General features: G+C 45.2%; 1 protein-coding gene across 1 annotated transcript in view; it reads right to left on the reverse strand.

Annotated features, from left to right (window-relative positions):
• The window catches only part of grin2bb (glutamate receptor, ionotropic, N-methyl D-aspartate 2B, genome duplicate b), a 38,589-nt gene that overhangs the window by 7,889 nt on the left and 6,919 nt on the right, over positions 1-23,781 (reverse strand). The window contains exons 5-10 of the mRNA XM_056410394.1: positions 17,204-17,357; positions 16,018-16,143; positions 13,196-13,425; positions 11,279-11,439; positions 9,441-9,628; positions 3,143-3,381 (exon numbers count right to left, since the gene is read on the reverse strand). Of these exons, the coding sequence (XP_056266369.1) occupies positions 3,143-3,381; positions 9,441-9,628; positions 11,279-11,439; positions 13,196-13,425; positions 16,018-16,143; positions 17,204-17,357 (1,098 nt within the window). The remainder of the gene's footprint in view (positions 1-3,142; positions 3,382-9,440; positions 9,629-11,278; positions 11,440-13,195; positions 13,426-16,017; positions 16,144-17,203; positions 17,358-23,781) is intronic.

The raw sequence follows: 23,781 nt of genomic DNA on the forward strand, positions 1-23,781 counted from the left end.
GCCCTTACGCTATTCTGTTTTAGAAAACAGTTTTCTTCAATGCCGCGCTATCTTTAATATTTGTTGTCCTCGCACCGCAACTCGAGTGCTAAACCAGGCGTGGAAATGTATGAAATAAATCTGGCCTCTTGAAACGGTGTAGTGGCTCTAAATGGTTGTTATATGCAGGAAGTCAAATCGGTCTCAACCGCTTCGGGTGAATCGTAAAGCTACCATACACTAAACAGTGCTTATGTTTGGCATAAAAATCAAACAAACAGCAGTTTTCGGAAGCGAAAAAGACAGAAGGAGATTCCTGCCAATTAAACAAAAAAAAGGAAAGAAAAAGGAAACGGCGCATTCCTGAAGTGCTCAAGGCCAGACCTATTCATGAAGAGTGCTTTCAGGTTACTCTGAGTAGGTGTTAACCAAACGACATTACAATTAGAAAGCATCACACACATAAACACTGGTTACCTTTTCTCAGGCAAATAATAACTGAGACAATTTGCATGCAACAGTCCCCCCCCTCCCCCAATCTCCCTTTTTAAAAGTCAACATTATGCAAATGAATTACACCTCTGATTATTATTTATATGTACCTCAAACCGCTTGTTTCAATAACTCTGAGACACCTCATTAGGTGACGCATCTGAGCAGAGTCGCAACTTGATAACCCGATAAACGGGGAAAGACTGCAGGCTTTGTTAACCCTGTCAGGGCCTCAAGGCTTCAGCGACGCACGCATGCCGATGCCGGTTGGCCCCGCTGTGGTCCCCGCACATCAGCAGCCCTGCATGGTCTTTATGTTGCGGCTTGTAACCACTTCTTTTGTGGCAAACCAGGAAACACCTTCGCTTTCCACTTGAATAAGGGAAGAGGCTAAATCAGTGGTTCTTAACCTTATTGGAGGTACTGAACCCTGCAAGCTTCATCGGTGCATTAGCCAAACCCTTCGTAATTGGAAAAATAAAATATGATTTCTTCAAACCATAGCTAACGTGGCTGATTGGCTTTCGTAACTTAGCAGCAGGCGAATTTTTCACTTCAGTCTATATCATTCCATTCACATCTGTGCGTTGACTTCGCAAAGCCTTTGGTGTGAACGCAGCATAACAAGGCGAAGAAAAATTATGAGTTTCCCAAAATGTCGGCAGCCAATTTTTTGACAGTAAAAACCAGCGACATAGCTTGTGTGAACCGAGCTATACTGTGCAGTGTTTCTGCTAGGTGTACAGCTTCAGGGGGCGGGGACCGGCCGACTGACCGACCGATACGAACACCTATATTTGGTGCTTTTGCCAACCTAAAATAAAGTTTGAAAAGTTAACATTTAAATACGCTCAACAATTAAAAGCAGTATAAGAATTCTTGAAATAATTTCATGCAAGACAAATCTAATTAGTTGTCAATATAGCGATCACATAACAAAACAAAAAATATTTGGTAAACATGTATAAAAGAAGCTTATTGAGCTCGTGAAAATAGGTGCAGCCCAACAGATTATCTAGTTGGTGTGGTTAGGGTTCTTATAATGTAATAAATATATAGCTGTCACTTTCAATTAAACCAGATTGCTCCATCAGTCAAATAACTAATAAAAGTTTTCAATCACTTTATTAGAATACAGATACATTTCTATCCGTGCAACATTTAGCTTATTGTGGCTGCAATTAACCTGTTTTACACTGAATACCTTTTCAAGATAATTACAATAAAGTGCAACCTATGAAAAACTAAACAATTCAAGTTCAAATATTTAGTAATACGAGTTTGACACTGCATATCTTAAAAAAACCAATATTGTGCAACCTTTGCAAAACAAAGAAAAACGATTGCAGATATGTGTGAGTCATCACGTTTTATTATTATGTGTGATAAAATGAGCTTTCCACTACATCTCTTTTTAAAACGGGGTTGCAGGCTTGATACGGCCACTCTTAATAATGCTCAATCTTCAGCTTTTATTTTGAAGGGCAACAGCGGAAACGCCAAACTCACCGAGACACCTGGCCAGTCGCCAAGAATCTCGGCCGTCGCGCATGCACAGCGTAACCTGTCAACGCCGTAAAGTAAACATTTACACTAAAGTACAGGCATTTCGCTTTTTATTTATTAATGACTTAGTTCTATGTCTGTGTACTTTTTAATATGTGAAGTTCTCAATAAAGGTCTCGAAATTTAATAAAATCAGCATTTCCCTCGCGCCCCACCTGTCGTTTCTGCTCTTGCACCCGGGGGGCGGAGCTCCGCCGCGCGCGATACCGAGAGCCAGGAGACGCGTGAACGCGACCACGTCGAGACATAAATGACATGCCGCTGTGTAGATACGATCAATAACATACGGCCGTTTAGTTTAATAAAAGAACAAGGTGGGGAACCTTAAATCACTTCTGTTGTAATCTGGCTCTATCGCGAACATTGCAAGGAGGCGGGCCACCACCCTGTTATAATGGTAGAGGAAACACTGTGTGTGTGTCTCTACCTGCCGAACCCCTGAGAGCGACTCGCAGAACCCCTGGAGTTCGATCAAACCCAGTTTAAGAATCACTGGGCGAAATAGTTGCCTGGGTCAGTTAAGTAAACGACTGACAGGCTCAGTGTTCACTCTTGACCTCTATGAACTGGGTGGAGGTTGTCTTGCCAATCACTGCCACTTCATGCAGTGATTGGCCCGTTTTGTGGATGGGAGAAAGTTACGACAATAAGGTTAGGCGTCTTCATTTTGAACCCGATTATTTTTCCTGTGTAAACATGCAGTTCTAAATAAAGAAATATCTATCACAAATCCTTAATTTTAATAATTTATGTGACATATCTTTTATTTATTTGCTGTTTATTTTAATAAAAGTTAACTGATCCCTTTGACTGACAGTGTTTTATACAAATATCAAGCGTCTATAGAATTTAGACCATCAAAGATATCTTCTTCCCGTACAGCTCACGGATGCTGTTGACTTGTGTTTTGCTGTTTGACAACTGGGCTAAAAATAAGTCACAGGTTAAGTCAGCTGAGTCATCGCATCCTGCTGACCGACTCAATACACCTCAACCGAAGGCACGCGGTTTGAAAACAACCCCTCTCTTGATCTTCCTGTCCAGGCGAGGGGGGGGGGGGGGGATGACAAAGGTCAGACCTAAAATAAAACACGAGCACACTCACCCTGCTAATGGAGAAGGTAGCCCCGGGCTGCCCCGAGCACACGCCCATGAAGAAGAAGCGCAGCTGCCAGTAGAACCAATGTTCACAGATGAAAGTGAGCAGCGACAGGATCATGGCGGCAGCGAGCATGTAGAAGACCCCCGCCATGTTGTCCACGTCCAGCTGGCTGCTCATCACCTCGTTCTTCTCGTTGTGGCAGATGCCCGTCAGCCACAGAGCCTCAAATTCCTCCATATCACCTGGAGGAAGTAGACACACACACACACACACACACACACACACACACATATTACTCAGTGGCGGTGCGTCCATAGAGGGCGCTAGGGTGCTGCCACTCTTAAAATTTTGAGATGAAAAAAAGTAGAATTTTTTTTTTAATACATCCTGTCAAAAAACATTATATGCCAAATCATTTAAATAGTAAATATACCGTGTTGACGCGGTAAATGTGTGTGGGAGACCGTCAGCCTGTCAACAACCACTTAAGTTAATGTGAAAAAATATAATATATCGCCACTCATTATCACGGAGAGAAGCCCCTCCCCATTTTCGGGGCTCCGGCCCAACGTGTGTGTGCGGCAGCGAGCAAACATTTCATAGTCGTTTCGGCAAGGACGGCTTCTCATTGGCGGATGAAACGTGAATCTTGGGGCACAAAAATGTGCGCTCTGGCCAATGACATCGTTTTATTATTTCACGTGATTGGACTATTCGGCCAATCAGAGACGTATCGTTCCCTCAGCCAGAGAGCTCCACGGAGCTACAGAGCAGGTTGCTAACGGAGCTGTCAGCTGGAGGCTCAGTGAGTAATGCGCTGTTTAGTTTCCCCTGTCTGTTGTTCCAAAGTCCTGGGACTGAAACTCTCTGGACTACAACGGGGTGAGGGATCTACAGAGCTGCAGACAAGTGTAAAGCACGAATCTTGCCGCAGTTATCTAGCTAAGAGCATGAAGCTAACTCGCTAACAGCCTTAAGCTAACCCTGTTTGCAGAGCAGCAGAAGAAGACCGAACTGGCATCGAAACACAACGAAGAAGTTCTGAAAAACAGACACATTCCCTCAAGAATAATGGAAACAGGTTGGTTACAGACATGATTGACTTTAACCAGAGAGTTATGGAGAAGTTTGCCAACTTTAAAGAGAGGAGCTACTTGTCTTTACAGTAGTGGGTCTGCTCTGTCACCCAATGTAACATGTGATCTCTTTCTGACTCTATTCTGCTCTGAACCTCTTTCATGTGAGGGTGAAACTCTTTTATTTTGCAAACCTCTGAAACCCAACCCAATGTTCCTTAAAGCTGCTCTGAACCTCTCATGCCCAAAGTCACAGTGTGTTGATAGTTGTTATTGGACAGTGTTGAGCACGCTGTGTTCTTGAAATAAAGCTTTGTTTTTTACAATATTCTACTCAAAACCTCTTTTCTTCTCATTGTTGAGTGCTATTTAAACCGTGTCGCCCAACTGCGCCCCCCCCCAAAAAAAATTTCACCAGCCGCCACTGATGTTACTGTATCGAGGTCGTCAGGGATGTTCGCGGTTGAGTGAGTTGGCCCATAGGTGTCTGAACATTTAAGTGTGAGTACAAAAAGAGAGGGCATATTTTGGATGGGGAGTTGATGCCAAAAACCGCTTGGGTCTCATGTACGTGCAACACGTGTCAAGCTGTATTATTTTGACTGAACGTCCCCCCGAGGATCTACCTTATTAAGGATGGCTTATGTAAGGCTTTCCTTTCCTTGTTGTGGGGAAGAAAAAAGAAAAAAAAGAAACACAGGCGCCCGTCGGAACTCGACGGTCCTCGAGGAGGAAGTGTGTTTGTTGTCATGCGACGAGCGTTTCCGCCCTAAAATATCTCCCCCCTCAGTTCCACGTCCCTGGAGGGACCGCTGAGGGGGAGGACACGCCCAGAGAGATTTGTTTGATCTGCACCAATGGACTGTTGTTGTGAGGGTCAGGAGGAGATCACGGGGGTGTGCAGCCTCACACTGCTTGCGTACGGCTGTGCGTGCGTACTTCTCGTCACGATAGTTTTCAGTGAGACTTTCTCTCCAGACAACATCGATTTTGTAGTAGAATAGTTATTTTGTTTTTTTTGTTATCACTTAAAAAAATTTATTCGTTTAGACATATAAACATAAAACAAGTACAGAAATGTCAGACATAAACAAAACAATATATATACAGTATATGTGTGTGTTTGTATTTGTGTGTATATTATACACACATATACATACACACAACCCCACACACATATACAGGACTGTCTCAGAAAATTAGAATATTGTGATAAAGTTCTTTATTTTCTGTAATGCAATTAAAAAAACAAAAATGTCATGCATTCTGGATTCATTACAAATCAACTGAAATATTGCAAGCCTTTTATTCTTTTAATATTGCTGATTATGGCTTACAGCTTAAGAAAACTCAAATATCCTATCTCTAAATATTAGAATATCATGAAAAAGTATACTAGTAGGGTATTAAACAAATCACTTGAATCGTCTAATTAACTCGAAACACCTGGAAACACATTTTCAAATGTTTGATTTTGTTTTGCTGTTATAAATCTTTTTTTTTACTTGGTCTGAGGAAATATTCAAATTTTATGAGATAGGATTTTAGAGTTTTCTTAAGCTGTAAGCCATAATCAGCAATATTAAAAGAATAAAAGGCTTGCAATATTTCAGTTGATTTGTAATGAATCCAGAATGCATGACATTTTTGTTTTTTTAATTGCATTACAGAAAATAAAGAACTTTATCACAATATTCTAATTTTCTGAGACAGTCCTGTATATACACACACATACACATATATATTTATGCATAAACATATACATTCATACACGCATATATACACAAACACATACATACACATACATACACACATACACACATACATACATAAATACATACATACCCCCCCCCAAAAAAAGAAGAAAAAAAAGCAACCCCGGCACCCCCTTAATTATCTTTTACTTGGAAATTTGTATACACCCCCCTGCATCTATATTTGCATTTCCCTGAAAACAAATCTGACCCCTGAGTATTTGACCCCTCCTCTAATTTGTAATAAAAGCCATCAGACTTGTCCATGCTTGGTCAGTTTGGCTTGAACTGTTCTTTACCCTGGCAATCTGATCTTCAAAAGCAGCCGTCTCCGTCATGACTTTGAGCCAGTCTGTGAGCGTGGCCGTATGTGGGTTCTTCCAATTTCTCATTTTAAGCCTCGCTGCCACCATGAAACCTGTTGATGACAGTCTAATCTCTGCTTTGGTGAGGCCTGGTGGCCCCAGTGATGTGTCCCCTAATAAACACAGTTGTGGGGATTCTGGTAAAGGCCGCTTGAGCCACCCTTCTAATGTCTTCAGTACTGCCTTCCATAAAGGCCACACGTTGGAGCACTCCCACATAGCGTGTAGAAAAGTGCCCATTTCTATATTACATTTCCAACATTTATTATCTTGCCTCAATCTCATTTTATACAGTTTCAAAGGTATAAAATAATATCTGTGTACAATAGCTGTTATGTTGATGAGCGCCGACAACAGAACATATCAAATCTGGAACATATTTAGTTTAGTTTCATGGTTTTTGCTCTTGAAATAAATGAACGAATATTTACACTCCTTCACTTTCTTTCTCTGAGATGAGAAGATGAGAAGATCTCTACCCCTCTCATGTGAACTACCGAGCTGGAGCCAGGAGGCTATTAACTTAGTTTAGTGTAATGACTGGGAGCAGGAGGTACACGAGCCTATATCCAAAGTCAAACTATATACTGTATATATTTAGTATATTTTAGTGCACGGTGGCAGAAATCTTCCCATCCGGCTCCCGCAAAGAAACCGAGAAAGCCGATTTACTCAAATGTCTATTTAGATGTCTAACGAGAACATGTGTTCGTGATGACTGCATTTCAAAACATTTTCTTTGATCCTGTTTTCATTAATTCCTAGTGATGACCAGATATCCCTCCGAACTTCCGATCAGGTCGGGAAAAGAATTTATTTAGAACCAGTGACCCGTTGACCGCAGTTGATTCTTCATATCAGCCCACGGATTTCAATGACAACGACATACATAGAGGATGAACGCCGCCTCCTCCTCTTCTTCCTCCTCCTCTTCCTCCTCCTCCTCCTCTTCCTCCTCCTCCATCATCTTCAACACTTCTCACATCTCCCTCCTGACCCTGCTTACATGAAGAGGCCCTCGGTTTCCTGTTAGTAGGCCGTCACTGATCCTCTCCCTCTGCACACAAAACTCGCGTCATGTTTATACCTGGAATTTAGGACGTGACAGATAGAAGCAAACATCGAGGAGTCTGATCTCTGAATGTCTGGCCTCAGTTTCAGGACTGGCATCTGAGCGTACGTCACACATCAGTGTATGTCGAGGCGGTCTGGGTCAATTTGGCTTCTGAAGATGTGATCCGAGGTGAATGTTCCCCTTGCACTGACCCCGTCATCCATCACACACAACGGGATGGAAGCTGGTAGCACATTGGAGTATATGTGTGTGTGTGTGTGTGTCTTTATGTGTGTGTGTGTGTGTGTGTGTCAATGTGCTGTACAATATATGATCTGGCATGTGCTGGAGCACAGATGGTCTCTGGAGGTGGAGTGCTCCTGTAGGTGTATCTCCAATGATTCACATTACGAACACTCTCTTCTTTTACATGAAGCTCATTATTATTTATTTTTTCTTTCAGCATGTTATACTTTCCTTTGTGATTTTATTGTTGTATTATTATACTTCCTATACAGCTATGTACCTTCGAAAGCAGGCTTGTTTCTACATTCACCTCTCGCGTTAATTCTTCCGTGCTTTATTTGTGGCCTATTGTATCGCCCTATAATTTATTATAGGATGTCTACGGTTTGGAATCCACCTGAAGGAATGAAAAACGGTGACATAAAAAATCCAGAAGAAAGAAAAAATGAAGTGGACCTTGTGATCATAAAATTCTTTGTAAAACGTTTCATGGAACATGTTTGATAGCCGAATAAAATAAATTGCCGTGAGAATATGTGGATCAGCAAAGGTTTCGAACAGGCTGACTTCATCACGTGCAGTCGCAGGGTTCAATACACTTTATAGTTCTGATGCAGGTCAGACAGGAGGGGCGAGCCTGTACCTGACGGTCTGTTGTCTCAATATCCGTCACTGCTGATGGGAAATGTCCCTCCAGTGCTTCCTGCATCGACCCCTGACCTCCGTGCCATTTGGGACCAGAACCAGTTCAAACAGAGGGGCCGAATGGGCATCCAATCCCACTGTACACAAACCACCTCAACTGGCTCAATCCTCATGACAGAGCGGCAGCGTGATCCAGAGGTCCTCGCGGATCACTGCGCTCGCCATCCCTTTCCTGGCTCGCTGATGACTTATTTTGGTCACTACCCAAAATACACAACAACAAGCTGGGGCTCAAAATACAAAAAGCCGACCCACCAACCGAGAGCGTTGCTCACACGGTATCACGGGGGCTGCTTCCTCACTGAAGGTGAAATCAGTGAATTAGCCGGTGTAACGGGGCTACATTAATCAATTTCTACAAAGACACGTGTGCTTGTTATGAACACTACTGCGCTCCTTTGCACATCACTTAGCGGCCACTGGAGGTGATGTTGGGCTTAAATTATTTTCACGCCTTTTGTACTTTTCGTATGCTTTGATCCATCTGATGTAGCTCACACGCTGTCAGAGAGGACATCTTAGAAAGATATACGCTAAATCAGAGAGGTTTCTACTTTTCATACATTCATATTGTTCATACCAGAAAGCACTCGCACTCACATTGTGGCGACAAATCAAAAATATTTAAGGTTTCCCCTGTTGGATGAATAAGTTTATGCGACAGTGATAAGAAATAAGACAATTGCCCCAAAGGTATCCTCTTACCCGTGGTGCTATTTATCAGCCTAGATTGCTTTGCCAGGTGTTGAAGACGTCGGCCTTCTTTCAAATATAATGGGACTCAGCTTGTGGTGCTAAACGCACCCCCAAAAAAAAACAATTCCCATAAATCCACAGACCTTGATGAGCAGGTTCGGGGAGGAACTAACGAGATCGCGCCAGGGAAGAGGACACATTTTGGGGGGTGAACTGTGTGTGTGTGTATTTTCTACATTGAAGTGGCAATCAACCCCAGCAGCTGTAACGTCTGATTATCTGCAACAGAGCAGCAGATAAGAAGCCGAATAGAAATGCCACCATTATTGCTGCGTCGTGATGATATTTACAAGGCCTCTTCATTCAAATCGTACAACATATGAGATGTTATTCCAAGCCCCTTACGATCTCCAAACAGCATGAGGATGGCCAGATCCACGGCTCGTTTCCAGCTGGAGTTCTTCTGGATGGCGATGCCGTAGCCGGTGGAGGCGAACACCTTGCCGCTCCCGATGGTGACCAGCTTACAGCCCTCGTCCCGGCCGGCCATGTAGTTCAGCACCGCCGCGTCGTAGATGAAGGCATCCAGCTTGCTGCCGAGCGCCACGGAGAGGAAAGTGAGTTAGAAGAACACTCTGGCATCGTAAGAGTGCTTTGTTGTCTCCTCCACATTTCTGGAGAGGTTCCTGAAGAGCTTTGTAATTTGGCAATAATTGTAGAGTAGCTTTACACTCCGTGGTATCGGTTCGTTCATCGGGTGCATTGAGTCTTAAAACTGTTGTTGATTTGCAGGAGCTCATTTATATGTACCAAAGTCAATATTTACATATTTGATTTTGTTTATTTCTTTCACTGTATTCTCCATAAATGTTGAATTGTATCTGCACATTTCTGCGTGTTCAGGCAACCTGCTGTGCTCCGACTAAAACACTTCATTGGAATTAATTAATCGAAACTGTGAACTCTCTCTCTCTCTCTCTCTCTAAAAGGGGAAATAAATGCTGATACATTTATGGCTTCATAAAATAAATAGTTAACAGGTTATTTAGGAAGAGGCTCAGATATATTTCACTTTGATTTTAAACTCTTAGAATAAGTCAATATAGGGAACCAGATAGGAGTGATTCGGAAGACAATCACTGACTATATATTATTCTATTCACTTTTATTCCTGGGTTTCCCGGAGTGTGTTTTAGGTATAACACTAAGTCTGAATCAAAGACCACTTTTGGTGACTTCTTAAAAAAATAATTAAAAGCTTCCGAAACAACTGTACATTTGACCAAAATCAAGAAAACATTTGTATTAAGATGAGTAACTCCAGGGAAAAACATGTTTTTCATGCACTGGTCAATTGTGAAATGTTGGTCTATTTTGCTTTGTCTTATTTCAGACTAGTGGAAAGAAAACATCCCAAATACCCATGTTGGTGTTTATTAGACTACTTTGTCTTAATATAAGTAACATCAACTGGGGAAGTGTCATGGTGATATCATTTTATTTACCCTATTTCAAAATGTAAGCAATTTTACAGTATATATATCTTTAAATGCTGTTTTCTCAGAAATTCTTATTGTTATGATGATATCCGTATTTTGATATCATTTTGACCCTAATCACCTGATGTGTCTTCCTCAAGTATAACCATTGTTTAGGCCTAATAACTCAATTGACCATGTGACAAATGACTGTTTCATATCATGTGAGCTGAAGCAGTTCCCTGTGTGTACTCTATTCAGATCCATCCCGATTGGCATGACAACCTCCATCTTGGCAACAAAACTGCCATCAAACGTTCCCCCGGTGACCTGCAGGCCTCCGCGGCCATTGAGCTCAGACTCTCACCACCGGTAAATCAATACTTTGCATTGTTAATCCTTAACCCATCGTAGGACAGGGAGAGAGAGAGAGAGAGAAAATGAGAGAGGGTGAATATCAGCGTTTTCGCTGCAACCACAGGCTACGCTGCTATTCTGGGTGCCGGTAGCTCAACCGGCTGCCCACGAACATCACCCAGAATGCTCCCTCCTTTCCTTCCGTCTCCCTCTCCTTACTCCTTCATCATCTTTCCTCTGTGTTGCATCAGCACAGGACCTCACAGCTTCATCGCGCTCGTCTCTTTTTCTCCCCGCTGGGATCTTTTCGACTCCCTCCCTCCCTACATCACCCCGATCATCTGTCTCTTTATCCTCCCCTCTGTATCCCCCCTGACACCCCCCGCCTCCCTCCTTCCCTCTCCTCACCCGTTCTTCAGACTGTACAGCGCCTCGTCTACATTCTTCTGGTGGAAGCTGGTCATGTAAGTGTGCATGTCCTTGTAGTTGTTGCGGATGTTGCGCTCTGTGCTCCCGTTGGGCACCGTGCCAAACCGGAAAGGCGGAGAGAATTCGTTGGGATTCTGGAACTGTTAAAACAGAAACAGGGAACGTTTTAATGAAAGTTGAGCACCAATACACAGACAAATATGTACTGTACACCGGGTCCAGTCCAAAAGCAAAGATCCTCCATTCGGGTGACTGGGGTCGGGCCGCAATTGATGAGTATTTTCATCACGGACGGTTACATTTCTGGATTAATACAATTTTGGTTTAACCATTTGATCGATAGGAGTTTGGAAAAACTATCAAATGCCAATCATGATTTCTAAAGCCAAGGCTGACAATTTTGTCTGAACAGTCCAAAACCCCGGAAAAAAATTCCGCTTCCGTTTATGTAAGCCGAAGAAAAGACAGAAAGAGGAGTGAAGCAGCAGATCCTCACAATAAGCAACTCACATTTTGACATTTCTCCCTCAAAGTGCTTTTAAATTGATGAAACATTGATGAAAAATGTCGCTGATTCGTTTTGTTCTGTTGTTCGACTAATTAAATGGTCAACAAATTGTTTCATCTCTGAGTCATTTAATGAATACAATTGAAAGTAACATTATGCAACAATTGTACCTTAAAATAACAGCTTGAAAAAAATTGTGCCGCTACAATGACTTTTAATATGGTGATTTGCGCCTCCGCTATTGCCATTGGGGGTCTGTGGGGAAATAACTCCGCTATGTAAGATTCTGGAGCCGCCCGATCCGGGGCGGATGTACTTCGACCTGCTTTCTGGCAGTGATTACACAATGTCATATAGTGCCAGTCCACGCTCGCAGCTCCAGTATAAGGGCGAAGCAAGCGAAGTCTCTTGTCATGAATTACACGTTCCAATGTAAATTATGAATATGTAGCTTTTTGGTGTTGTCAACAATATTGTGTTCGATCACACGTACTCCACATTCAAACATTTAGAAAACAACGTATATAGGCTGAAAACGCGATCGGTATTTCATCTAAACTAAATGTTGTCATTCTTTTGGTTATGTTCGCATTCATCTCCGATATCACAATGAATAAAACTATGCAGTCATATTTATGTAAAATCTTTTAATATTCTTACCTTATCGGTTGACATCATTTCTTGGTTTCTGACTTCGTCTGGTCATCAATACAAGTGTATGCGAGGCTGCATCTATCGTAACTGGGTATTTACGACACTGAAGTAAACGTTAAATACCTCAAAAACTGAAGGGGGCACTAAAAGGGAAAAACTCCATTATGGGGCTTTAAGTGAGTCAATCAACAGCAAAGGTGGTAATCGTTGAAGCAGTCTATTATGCAAATATTAAAAAGATTTTCTCGTTCCAGCTTATAAAATCTGAGGATTCGCTGCTTTTATTTGTTTCATATTCCCTACATTGAAGGTTAGGTAAAACAGGCAATTGGAAATTCTGCTCTAAGAACGTGTGATGAGTATTTTATATAATTTATTTTTTATCAAACCAATGATGATGGGTACTTTTACCAGGGGGGTTCCTTAAACAATTGCGTAATAGCTCCCTTTGAAAGCCTATTAAAGTGCATGAAAACAAGTTGTGAAACAGGCACCGTGAGCCCCAGACAGTCGTCATACAACATACTGAGGATTCAATTATAATCTGTAGAATAAAATGGTCAAATAAAATACGTATTAAAAAAGAAAAACAATCTTTAGCGGTAGCCCTAAACCTAAACCCGCTAACAGACCCTCATCTACTCAGACACCCGGTCTCACGACAGACCCCCCCCCCCCCCCACCCGCTCCCTCGCCGCGTGGCCCCACACTTTCCCCCGAGCTCGAGCTCACACCTTTTTATCCGACAGGCCCGACACCTGGTCGACGTACTCCTCCTGGATCATGAAGGCCGCCAGGTTGGCAGTGTAGGAGGCCAGGAAGATGACAGCGAAGAAGGCCCACACTGACACCATGATCTTACTGGTGGTCCCTTTGGGATTCTGCACGGGGACGGAGTTGTTGAAAACCAGACCCCAAAGCAGCCAGACGGCCTTGCCGATGGTGAAGGAGGGGCCCCCGGGTTCTGGGAGAGATGTGGGAGAGGAGAGGAGAGGTACAAAGAAAGATGACAGAGCGAAGAGGATGCGAGGAATCAGTTTGACAGATCCCAGATGCTACTTCACTTTATCTGCATTCGCTCGCGACCGCCGTCGTGGGACGCCACTTGATGGATGGCGGCTACAAAGACCGGATTCATTCCCAAATCCTTTTGCTTTGTCAGCGGTCGCGGGATCAACCTGCGCTCTTCCAGCCGCTGCAGTGACAGCCCTCTGACACAGACTACCTCTGATCCAGCATGACAAGGTAAGCAGGGTGGAAGCACTCCACCACTGGATAGCCCCGTGGCATCACAGACAGGGAGAAAGGGGTGGGGTGGTGTGTGTGTGGGGGGGGGGGGGGGGGGAGCAGCAGTAAAGCAAAACAGCCCCACACACTTTACACTGTTGCCAGAAGACAGACAAAACAACCCTGACATGACGCCAAACCATTACTCTTCTCCCCTCTGGTCCTTGATCAAAAAATAAACAATAAAAAAATAGAAAAGGCTGTGAGCAGCCATATAACACGTCCCTGATTTTATCCTGAGTAGCTGCCGTCATGGCAGCCTAAAACAATCATGAGTCAAATAGGGCTCGGTGTAAAAACCTGGAGGGAAGAAGAAGAAAAAATAGATTGAATCTGAACCATCGATTTTAAGGGTCAAATCGATTTGAATGTCCCGCTGGAACCCAGTTTGATTCAACAGCGCCGTGTTATTCCAGACCGTCAGACACCGTTCAACCTGACACATACTTTTAATGTATGGTAATGGGTATACTTAAGTGTCCACGCCGGTTTCACAACCCGAGATGTGTGTAACAACAGCGTGTAATGCTGAGAGCAGCACTATGGCATGGTATGGTATCAGAGGGATCGCTCACTCTTGGTTGAAGAGCTACTTGGAAAATAGACAGCAGTGTGTGCAAGTTAATGACACGGTATCAGGATTTAGGAAAGTTACCTGTGGAGTACCACAGGGATCAGTGATTGGTCCAATACTTTTTATACTTTACATTAATGATATTTGTAATGTCACTAACACATTAAAATGTGTCATTTTTGCTGATGATACCAACTTATTTTGTTCAGGAAAAAAATTGAAGGACCTTTTGTTAGTTATTGAAAAGGAACTAGGAATTATTCAATCTTGGTTTGATGTCAATACATTATCACTTAACATAAAGAAAACGAAATTCATGGTTTTTGGAAATCAAATGGAATTAGAGGGGGATATTCAGTTAAAATTCTGTGGTGCTAAAATTGAAAGAGTTTTTGAGACAAAATTCCTCGGGGTCATTATTGATCATAAAGTAACATGGAGACAACATATTGAATATATAAATGGTAAAATTTCCAAGTCAATAGCAATACTGTATAAATGTAGAGATGTACTAACTACTAAGGCTTTGTACATAATCTATTGCTCACTCATACTTCCATATCTAACTTATTGTGTGGAAGTGTGGGGTTCGACCTATAAAACCTTTTTAAATTCAACAGTTGTGTTACAAAAACGAGCGATACGCATCATGAATAATGTTGGCTACTATGAGTACACAAACCCTTTATTTTACAGATCCCGTGTTATAAAATTTAATGATTTGGTTTATTAAAAAATAATGCAGACAATGTACAGAGCTAAAGCAAAGTCACTGCCAGACTGTGTACAAAGTTTATTTTCAATACATGAGTGTAAATATGATTTGAGAGATGTTTGCAAGTTCACGGTACAAAAGGCTAAAAAAGGGATTAAAAGAAGATGTATTTCTGTTGTAGGAGTCCAATTATGGAATAATGTTGAAATAGAAGTAAGAATGGTGAACTCCTTTTTGTTTTTTAAGGGAATTATTTTTTAAAAATCCTTGAGAGTTATAAATGTAATTAAAAACGGATTAATATGGAAGATGTATGTGGTAGTATATATAAATATATTTTGTTTTTTATCTCGTTTATTGTTGTTTTTTTGTTGTTTTATTTTTTCTTTATTTTATATTAATTTTCTGATTTATTTTGATTTCAATTTAGGATAGTAATTTATAAGCATTTTTTTGCTTCTACCTATACCTTTTCAGTCTTTCTCTTTTGTATTTTTTATAGGATAATATTGTATTGTATTTGATATGATTGACTGAATAAAAAATACAAACAAAACAAACAAACACAACTATACGAAAAATGAAGAGAAAAAAAAGAAAGAGAGACGTAACGCAAGAACAGAGGAGTCTGTTTCACGCATGTGATAACTAAAAATACTTCACATCACCTCTTGTCACTGATCCTTTTCATTATGGAAAGAGCTTAAGTGACTGTAGATGGAGATAAGTACTCTGCGGCATCGAGTATAAAAAGCTCTCCGATCACACTCATTCAGACGGGGATTGTCGAAGCCATTTGGTGTGCGAGGGAGCTTTGTTCGAATGCTGCGTTCAAGGTCACGAGGAAACATGCCAACTAGTAAGTATTCATCTCTGCACGTGAGGTCGCCTGAAAATGAACCCCATTGTCACTTGGATCATGGAGCATGCATTGACTGTGTGTGTGTGTGTGTGTGTGTGTGTGTGTGCAGTCCTCTCACCTCGTCCATCTGCCAGGCAGCGGTTGTAACCCACGGGACTGAAGTACTCAAACACAAACACAGACACGGCCGACACCATCAGCAACATCACAAACATCATCACCCAGACATCAGCACTGAAGGGCTCTAGAACACAGAGAAAGGGAGAGAAGGCGGAGGGGGAGCAGAGGAAATGAAAAGGGACAGGAGGGAGGGTTGTGGAAAAGAGACATAGAGAGGAAGTTGATTGAACAAGACTAAAGAAAATCATAATATTATAAAGTCCACTCCCTGGTATCGACATGATTACTTGTATTCACAAGTGATGCCCAGTGATGGATGGGGTCTGCGTTTGTGTGAACGGCCCCAAAGCACGTTTCAGGAGAGAAGCTGAGAGGGAGGTCGGTAAGTGTGAATGGACAGATGTGCACTCGTGGAAGTGGGCACGTCTCCCACCACTCGAACAGTCAGTGGCAGTGTACTCAAGCTCACCACGAGGTCCATTTAGGAGCTGCTCTGGAGCTTTCTGTTGTAGCGCACAATCTTCATCAGCGGATGGAGTTGTAAATATTCCACTTAAGGAATATATATATATCAAATGTTGTGCCATTTTCCCTCTTTAAATTGGTAAACGGCCTCCATCACCATCTCCATCTCCTCACTCAGCAAAGTACCCAACGCTTCTGCACGTGTGGTATCAATGTGACATCAACACGCCATGTTGGACCGGACCTCCTTATGAAGCTTGTTTGGCTGCTATCTAAACGAATGTTTTGCTTTTCTGAAAAAGAATTTGCCGCACAAAGATATTTCTGGAACCTGTAGTATTGAAACCACACTGTTCCCACAGCAACAAGTGTCGCCGTATCAGCCAGGACTGACATCTTAAGGAGGACAACACAAAGGACTTTAAGATGCCTTCAATGCAAGGAGACGCCCTTTAACGCGTTCAGGAACGATGGGAGTTTTGAATGTTGATTATGCCATGATGACTTGTGTGTGTGATAATCGGTTGAAAGCTCCAGAACCACGACATGGACCTCTGTGTTGAGATTACGTAATTTGAAAGAAAAAAAACATGTACTCTGTGCATTCATTATTTAATCGTTGTGTGTGTGTGTTTGAGTGTGTATCTCTGTGTGTATCTCTGTGTATTCTGGATTTGTGTTGTCCATCAGCCATAAACACCAGGTGCATGTCTCCTCACCGAGGAAAGCGGAGGGGGACACGGTGCCGTTGCTACGGGAGACCATGACACTGATCCCCGTCTCGATGAAGGGCACGGAGAAGTCAACGACCTGGGACCTCTCCTCGTTGATGGTGAGCGAACCCACTGCCATGTGGGCGTTCTTCCGCAACACCTGAGGGTCAACCACAAACAGACAGGAGGGGGACGTGGAAGGTCAGTGATATTTTCCCAGGATTGCGGTGAAGACAGAGCGGTGGACGATGCATTTTGGGGCAAGTCAGTGCTGCAGTTTGTACGGCATCCCTCCGAGTGTGTTCAGGTACATTTACTTTTTGGGAGTCTCGGCCCATGAATAAAAAAGGAGCACAAAAGACTGAGTTAATAAGCGATATGTGTGCCAGAGTGAGCAGGAATCCTATTGCTACACTAAAAAAAATGATTCAAGCCCTTCTTAGAGGTGACACATTTAAATATTGTTTGATACATTTAAATAAATCAATTACAAAAATAGATATTTATATTTAATGGGTGTAACACAAAATGTATGAATTCTTTCATTTATTAGATTTATTTAGGTTAGATGGTGTGCATATCAACTCAAAATAAATGTGTTTCATTGAGGACTACCCTTTGCGCATGCGCCAGCTGAAAATCAGTTGTTTACAAGGTGAAGCCACTTTCAGGGCTGTACGGTGGTGTAGTGGCTAGCACCGTCGCCTCAAAGCCAGAGGTCCGTGGGTTCAATTCCCAGTCGGGGCATTCCTTCTGTGTGGAGTTTGCATATTTTGTTCGTTAGTTAGTTTATATTTTGAGTTGGACAAACACAAATTAATTTAATTTAATGAATATTGTTATTTTATTTTAGATATATTTGATACAAATGAGTTGGACTAACTTAATTAAATTGTATTGCACTGATGTGCTAAATTTGAGTTGGAGTGGCATATAATTATTGGATGGAAAACCTGCCAACAATTTAATTGAGTTCATCCAATGAGTCATTTCTTTGAGTGTACTCCTATTGCTACGCTTCATTTTTTTCTCTTGTCTTGTTTTCTGCGTCTGTTGTCCTGCTGTCCTGTTGTCCTGCTGTCCTGCTGTCCTGTTGTCCTGCTGTCCTGTTGTCCTGCTGTCCTGCTGTCCTGCTGTCCTGTTGTCCTGCTGTCCTGCTGTCCTGTTGTCCTGTTGTCTCGTGCCACATTAAATCATTAGATGCTTGCTCAGGCATTTCGGATCGTGAACTAACGCTTCTTTGCCTGCATGAACTGTAGATTTTTCGTGGCCTTGTCTTTGTGCTGATTAACGTCACAAGAATATTAAAACAAGATCGGCAGTCGGTGGACGTTGGACGCTGTCATCTTTACATTACCCTGCTCTTCTTAACTCAACCATGTTCTGAAGATAGTAATAAAGTCTCTGGTTCTATGTTATAATCAATTAGGTTGCACGTCACATTGATTTGCAAAGGTTAGCACTGAATGTCTAATGTGTGCAGTAGATAAGTGGGTCTTTCCCTGGGGCTGCTCTCTCTCTCTCTCTCTCTCTCTCTGTGTCTTTCTCTTTTCTTCTCTGATTAGAGTTCTCACTGTCCTCCTCTAGAGGTTTTCCAGAGCTGATCACAGCTCCTCCTCAGGCCGGGTTTGGGGGACCAAGTTCAGCTCAATGGTGTCACACCGTGGTGAAGCTTGTCTTGTCTTGGGTTTTTGTCTCGTAACTTCCTGTTTTATTTTGAAGTCTAACTCTCCTCTCGTTTCAGGTCACTTGCCCTTCCTCATGTGTCACCGGTCTGATTGTCTCCCCTGATCCCTGATTGTTTCCACCTGTTCCCCATTACCCTCATGTGTTTATAGTCTGCGTCTTCCCTCTGTCCTGTGCCAAAGTGTTTCGTCTCATGGTCGTTCACCAAGGCCACGTTCATAGCCGCCGAGCCTTTTTTGGAAACTGATTACCAACCTCGAAAGAGCGATTTTTGTTATAGTTTTCATAATCCAGCGTTTGGTTTCTTAGTACATTATTTAGCCTCCACCTCTTAGGAGAGTTTTTGTTTTGATTATTAAACTGCTCACTGACGCCTTAGCATTTTGAGTCCTGATCGGAATCTCGGCCTGACAGTACACTTTGGCCAGTATGGACTCAGCAGAGGCTGGCCAGTGGGCGGCCATGCTACACGCTCAGGAAGCCCGCGTCTCCCGTCAGGAGGAGTTTCAGGCGGTGATGGCGGCTCAGCTGGGTCAGCTCGTGTCCCAGGTGAGGGAGCTGGGGGACCGCCTGCAGCAGCCAACCCAGCCACCCGCGGAGCAGGAGGCTCCAGCAGCTGCCATGGCTCCGACCCAGGGCACTCCCATAACCGGGGTGGGAATCAAGTTGGCCCCCCCCGGAGCGTTTCTCTGGGGAACCAGGACAATGCAGGGCTTTTCTTGTTGACTGTTCGATACATTTTGAACAGCTGCCGCAGGCCTTCACCACAGATAGGTCGAAAATAGCCTTCATGATTTCCCACCTGGCAGGAAGAGCCAGAGCTTGGGCCACCGCTGAGTGGGCGCGTGGTTCTCCGCTTTGCTTTTCTTTCACAGACTTTAGAACTGCCCTCATGCGGATTTTTGACCCAGTGTCTTCAGACAGGAAAAGGCCAGGGAGCTGAGCAGGCTGACACAGGGCAGGGACTCGGTGTGCGACTACGCCATCCGCTTTCGCACCCTGGCGGTGGAGAGTGGGTGGGACAACACAGCCCTGTACGACATATTCCTGAAGGGGCTGGCGACTCGCATCCAGGAGCTGCTGCTGCCAGTGGATCTGCCTGCAGACCTGGATTCACTCATCTCGCTTGCCATCCGGACAGACAACCGGGTTCGTGAGCTCCGGCAACCACAGAGCAGCGGGTCGACGACGGAGAGGTATCTACGTTCCCCTGCCCTGGGCGGGCAGGTTCCCCGTTATTCGCCGCCTGAGCACTGCCTTCCCTCCTCCATCGCTGGAGAAGAGGAGCCCATGCAGATTGGCAGGATGCGGCTGACACCGGAGGAGCGACGACGACGCCAACAGGAGGGCAGCTGCTTTTACTGCGGCAAGACTAACCACCTCGTCGCCGCCTGTCCGGCCAAAAGACCCCAGGAGGTGAGCCAAGCCACAGACCTCGCTCGGCGCAGCCTGACGCCAGTTAAGGTAACGCACCATGCCACCACTATGGACTTTAAGGCACTCATAGACTCCGGGGCCGATGTGAACCTAATTGACTGGGGTTTGGCGGAGACTTTGGGGTTAAAATCGGAACCCCTGGTCAGCCCCATCAAGGTCAGGACCCTCAACGGCAAAGAACTATTCAGGATCACTCACACTACAGAACTACTGGAACTGCAGATCCAGGAGCATAGGGAACTCCTGAACCTATATTTATTTGAATCGCCCTCTCAGACTCTAGTCCTGGGGAATCCTTGGTTATGTCAGCACAACCCCCACGTAAACTGGAAGACGGGGACAATCATGGGGTGGGGGGAGGATTGTGCGGACCACTGCAAACCTGTTTCTATCCAGGGGATTAACATGCCTTCCATTAATCACCTTTCCATTACCTCTGCCACAGACTCTGAGACGTCCGACCTAAGCGCCGTACCTCCCTGCTACCACCACCTCCGAGAGGCTTTTAACAAGACCAAGGTCATGTCACTTCCCCCACACCGGCCTTATGATTGCGCCATAGACCTGGTTTCGGGCTCCCCCATTCCCAAGGGTCGGTTGTACTCCATCTCTGGGCCGGAGAAGGCAGCCATGAAAGAGTACATAGAGTCATCGCTGAGGACGGGGCTTATTCGTCCTTCGTCATCAGCAGCGGGGGCCGGATTCTTTTTTGTAGGGAAGAAGGACGGCTCCCTTAGACCCTGCATCGATTACAGCCCCCTCAATGCCATCACCATTAAGAATCGTTACCCCCTACCTCTCATGACATCAGTTTTCGACCAACTGCAACAGGCCAAGGTATTTACCAAGTTAGATTTACGCAACGCTTATCATTTAGTCAGGATCAGAGAAGGAGATGAATGGAAGACAGGATGTAATACTCCTAGCGGCCACTACGAGTACTTAGTGATGCCTTTCGGACTCACCAATGCCCCAGCTGTATTCCAGGCTATGATCAATGACGTACTCCGTGATTTCTTAGACCTGTTTGTGTACGTTTACCTGGATGACATTCTCATTTACTCACCAGATCTAGATACTCACAGAAAGCATGTGTCCCAGGTTCTCCAACGATTGTTAGAAAACAGACTATGTGAAGGCAGAAAAGAGTGAGTTTCATGCCGACACCATCTCCTTCCTGGGCTTCATTGTAGCTCCTGGAAGGGTGCAGATGGATCCGGCTAAAGTGCGCGCTGTGGCCGAATGGCCCACACCTGATAGCCGCAAAAAGGTCCAGCAGTTCCTCGGTTTTGCGAACTTTTATAGGCGGTTTATCAGAGGCTTCAGCGCAATAGCAGCTCCGCTCCATGCACTCACCTCCACGAAGGTGCGCTTCCTCTGGTCCCCGGAGGCGGAGGCAGCCTTTCAGCACCTCAAGACCCGCTTCACCACGGCTCCCATCCTCACGATGCCTGATCCCCAGCGGCAGTTTGTGGTCGAGGTGGACGCCTCCAACGAGGGGATTGGAGCGGTCCTGTCCCAGCGGTCTGAACAGGACGGTAAGATGCATCCCTGCGCCTTCTTGTCGCAGCGTCTGTCGCGGGCGGAGCGGAACTATGATGTCGGCAACCGGGAGCTGTTGGCGGTCAAGCTGGCCTTGGAAGAATGGAGGCACTGGCTTGAGGGAGCTGAACACCCGTTTATCGTCTGGACCGACCATAGGAACCTGGAATATATACGTAAAGCCAAGAGACTGAATTCTTGCCAGGCAAGGTGGGGGCTCTTTTTTAACCACTTCTCTTTCGCCCTCTCGTACAGGCCGGGGTCCCAGAATGTCAAGCCCGATGCCTTGTCACGTCTCTACGACCCCGAGCCTGTTGCCAAGGAACCAGAGCCAATCCTTCCACAAACCTGTGTGGTTGGAGCGGTGACTTGGCAAATAGAGAAGCAGGTCAAGCAGGCAAACGGGGAGAGTCCGCCACCTAGTGGGTGCCCTGAGAATCGGTTGTTTGTTCCGGCTGAGCTGCGCCCACAGGTGATCCACTGGGCTCACACCTCACTGCTTTCCTGTCATCCGGGGGTTCGGCGGACCATGTTTGCCATCTCTCGGAGGTTCTGGTGGCGGTCCATGGAACGGGAGGTCCAGGAGTACGTTGGGGCTTGTTCGGTCTGCGCCAGGAATAAGACGTCCTCTGGGCCGCGTATGGGACTTCTACAACCGCTCCCCATCCCCTCCAGACCATGGGCTAACATCTCCATGGACTTTGTCACGGGCCTCCCGGTCTCCGAAGGTAACACCACGGTTCTTACCGTGGTGGACAGGTTTTCCAAAATGACGAGATTCATAGCCTTGCCCAAACTGCCGTCAGCCAAAGAGACAGCTGAGATTATGATTAACCATGTCTTCAGAGTCCACGGTTTCCCTAGGGACATCGTTTCCGACCGGGGGCCCCAGTTCGTGTCATGCTTCTGGAAGGAGTTTTGTCGGCTTATCGGAGCCACGGCGAGTCTCACGTCAGGCTATCACCCGGAGGCCAACGGCCAGGCCGAACGCCTCAACCAGCAGCTGGAGACCGGTCTCCGCTGTCTGGTGTCCCAGAACCCCTCAACCTGGAGCCGGCACCTGGTCTGGGTCGAGTATGCCCATAATACCCTGCCCACCTCGGCCACAGGTTTCTCACCCTTCAAATGTGTGTATGGTTACGAGCCTCCTGTCTTCGCGGACCAGGAACCGGAAGTGTCTGTGCCCTCCGCCCACGCCATGGTCCGCCGTTGCCGACGTATCTGGGCGGCCGCCCGGCAGCTCCTCATCCGCCAAGGAGACCGGGTCAAAAGGGCCGCCGACCGGAGAAGACGACCCGCCCCTGCGTACCAGCCGGGCCAGAGAGTGTGGCTCTCAGCCAAGAACCTCTCCCTCAAAGGCCTCTCGAAGAAACTGGCACCGCGCTTCGTGGGGCCATTCCCCATCACCAAGATTATCGGGCCTGCAGCGGTTCGCCTTCGTCTGCCCCGGGCTCTCCGTGTCCACCCGACATTCCATGTCAGTCAGGTCAAGCCAGTCAGGGAGAGCTCCATGGTCCCGCCCCTCCCGCCCCCTCCTCCTCCTGAAGTAATAGACGGGGGTCCTGTCTACAAGGTCAAGAAGTTATTAGCTGTGCGCAACCGTGGTCGGGGCAAGCAGTACCTGGTGGACTGGCAGGGGTACGGCCCGGAGGAGCGTCAATGGGTCCCATCCCGGTTTATACTGGATCGGTCCCTCATAGAAGACTTTGTGAAGGACCATCCTGAACTGCCTGGGCCGTCAGAAGTCGGCCCTTAGGGGGGGGGGGGGTACTGTCACACCGTGGTGAAGCTTGTCTTGTCTTGGGTTTTTGTCTCGTAACTTCCTGTTTTATTTTGAAGTCTAACTCTCCTCTCGTTTCAGGTCACTTGCCCTTCCTCATGTGTCACCGGTCTGATTGTCTCCCCTGATCCCTGATTGT

The sequence above is a fragment of the Pseudoliparis swirei genome, chromosome 24 (genome assembly GCF_029220125.1).
Source record: "Pseudoliparis swirei isolate HS2019 ecotype Mariana Trench chromosome 24, NWPU_hadal_v1, whole genome shotgun sequence".
Classification (NCBI taxonomy): domain Eukaryota; kingdom Metazoa; phylum Chordata; class Actinopteri; order Perciformes; family Liparidae; genus Pseudoliparis; species Pseudoliparis swirei.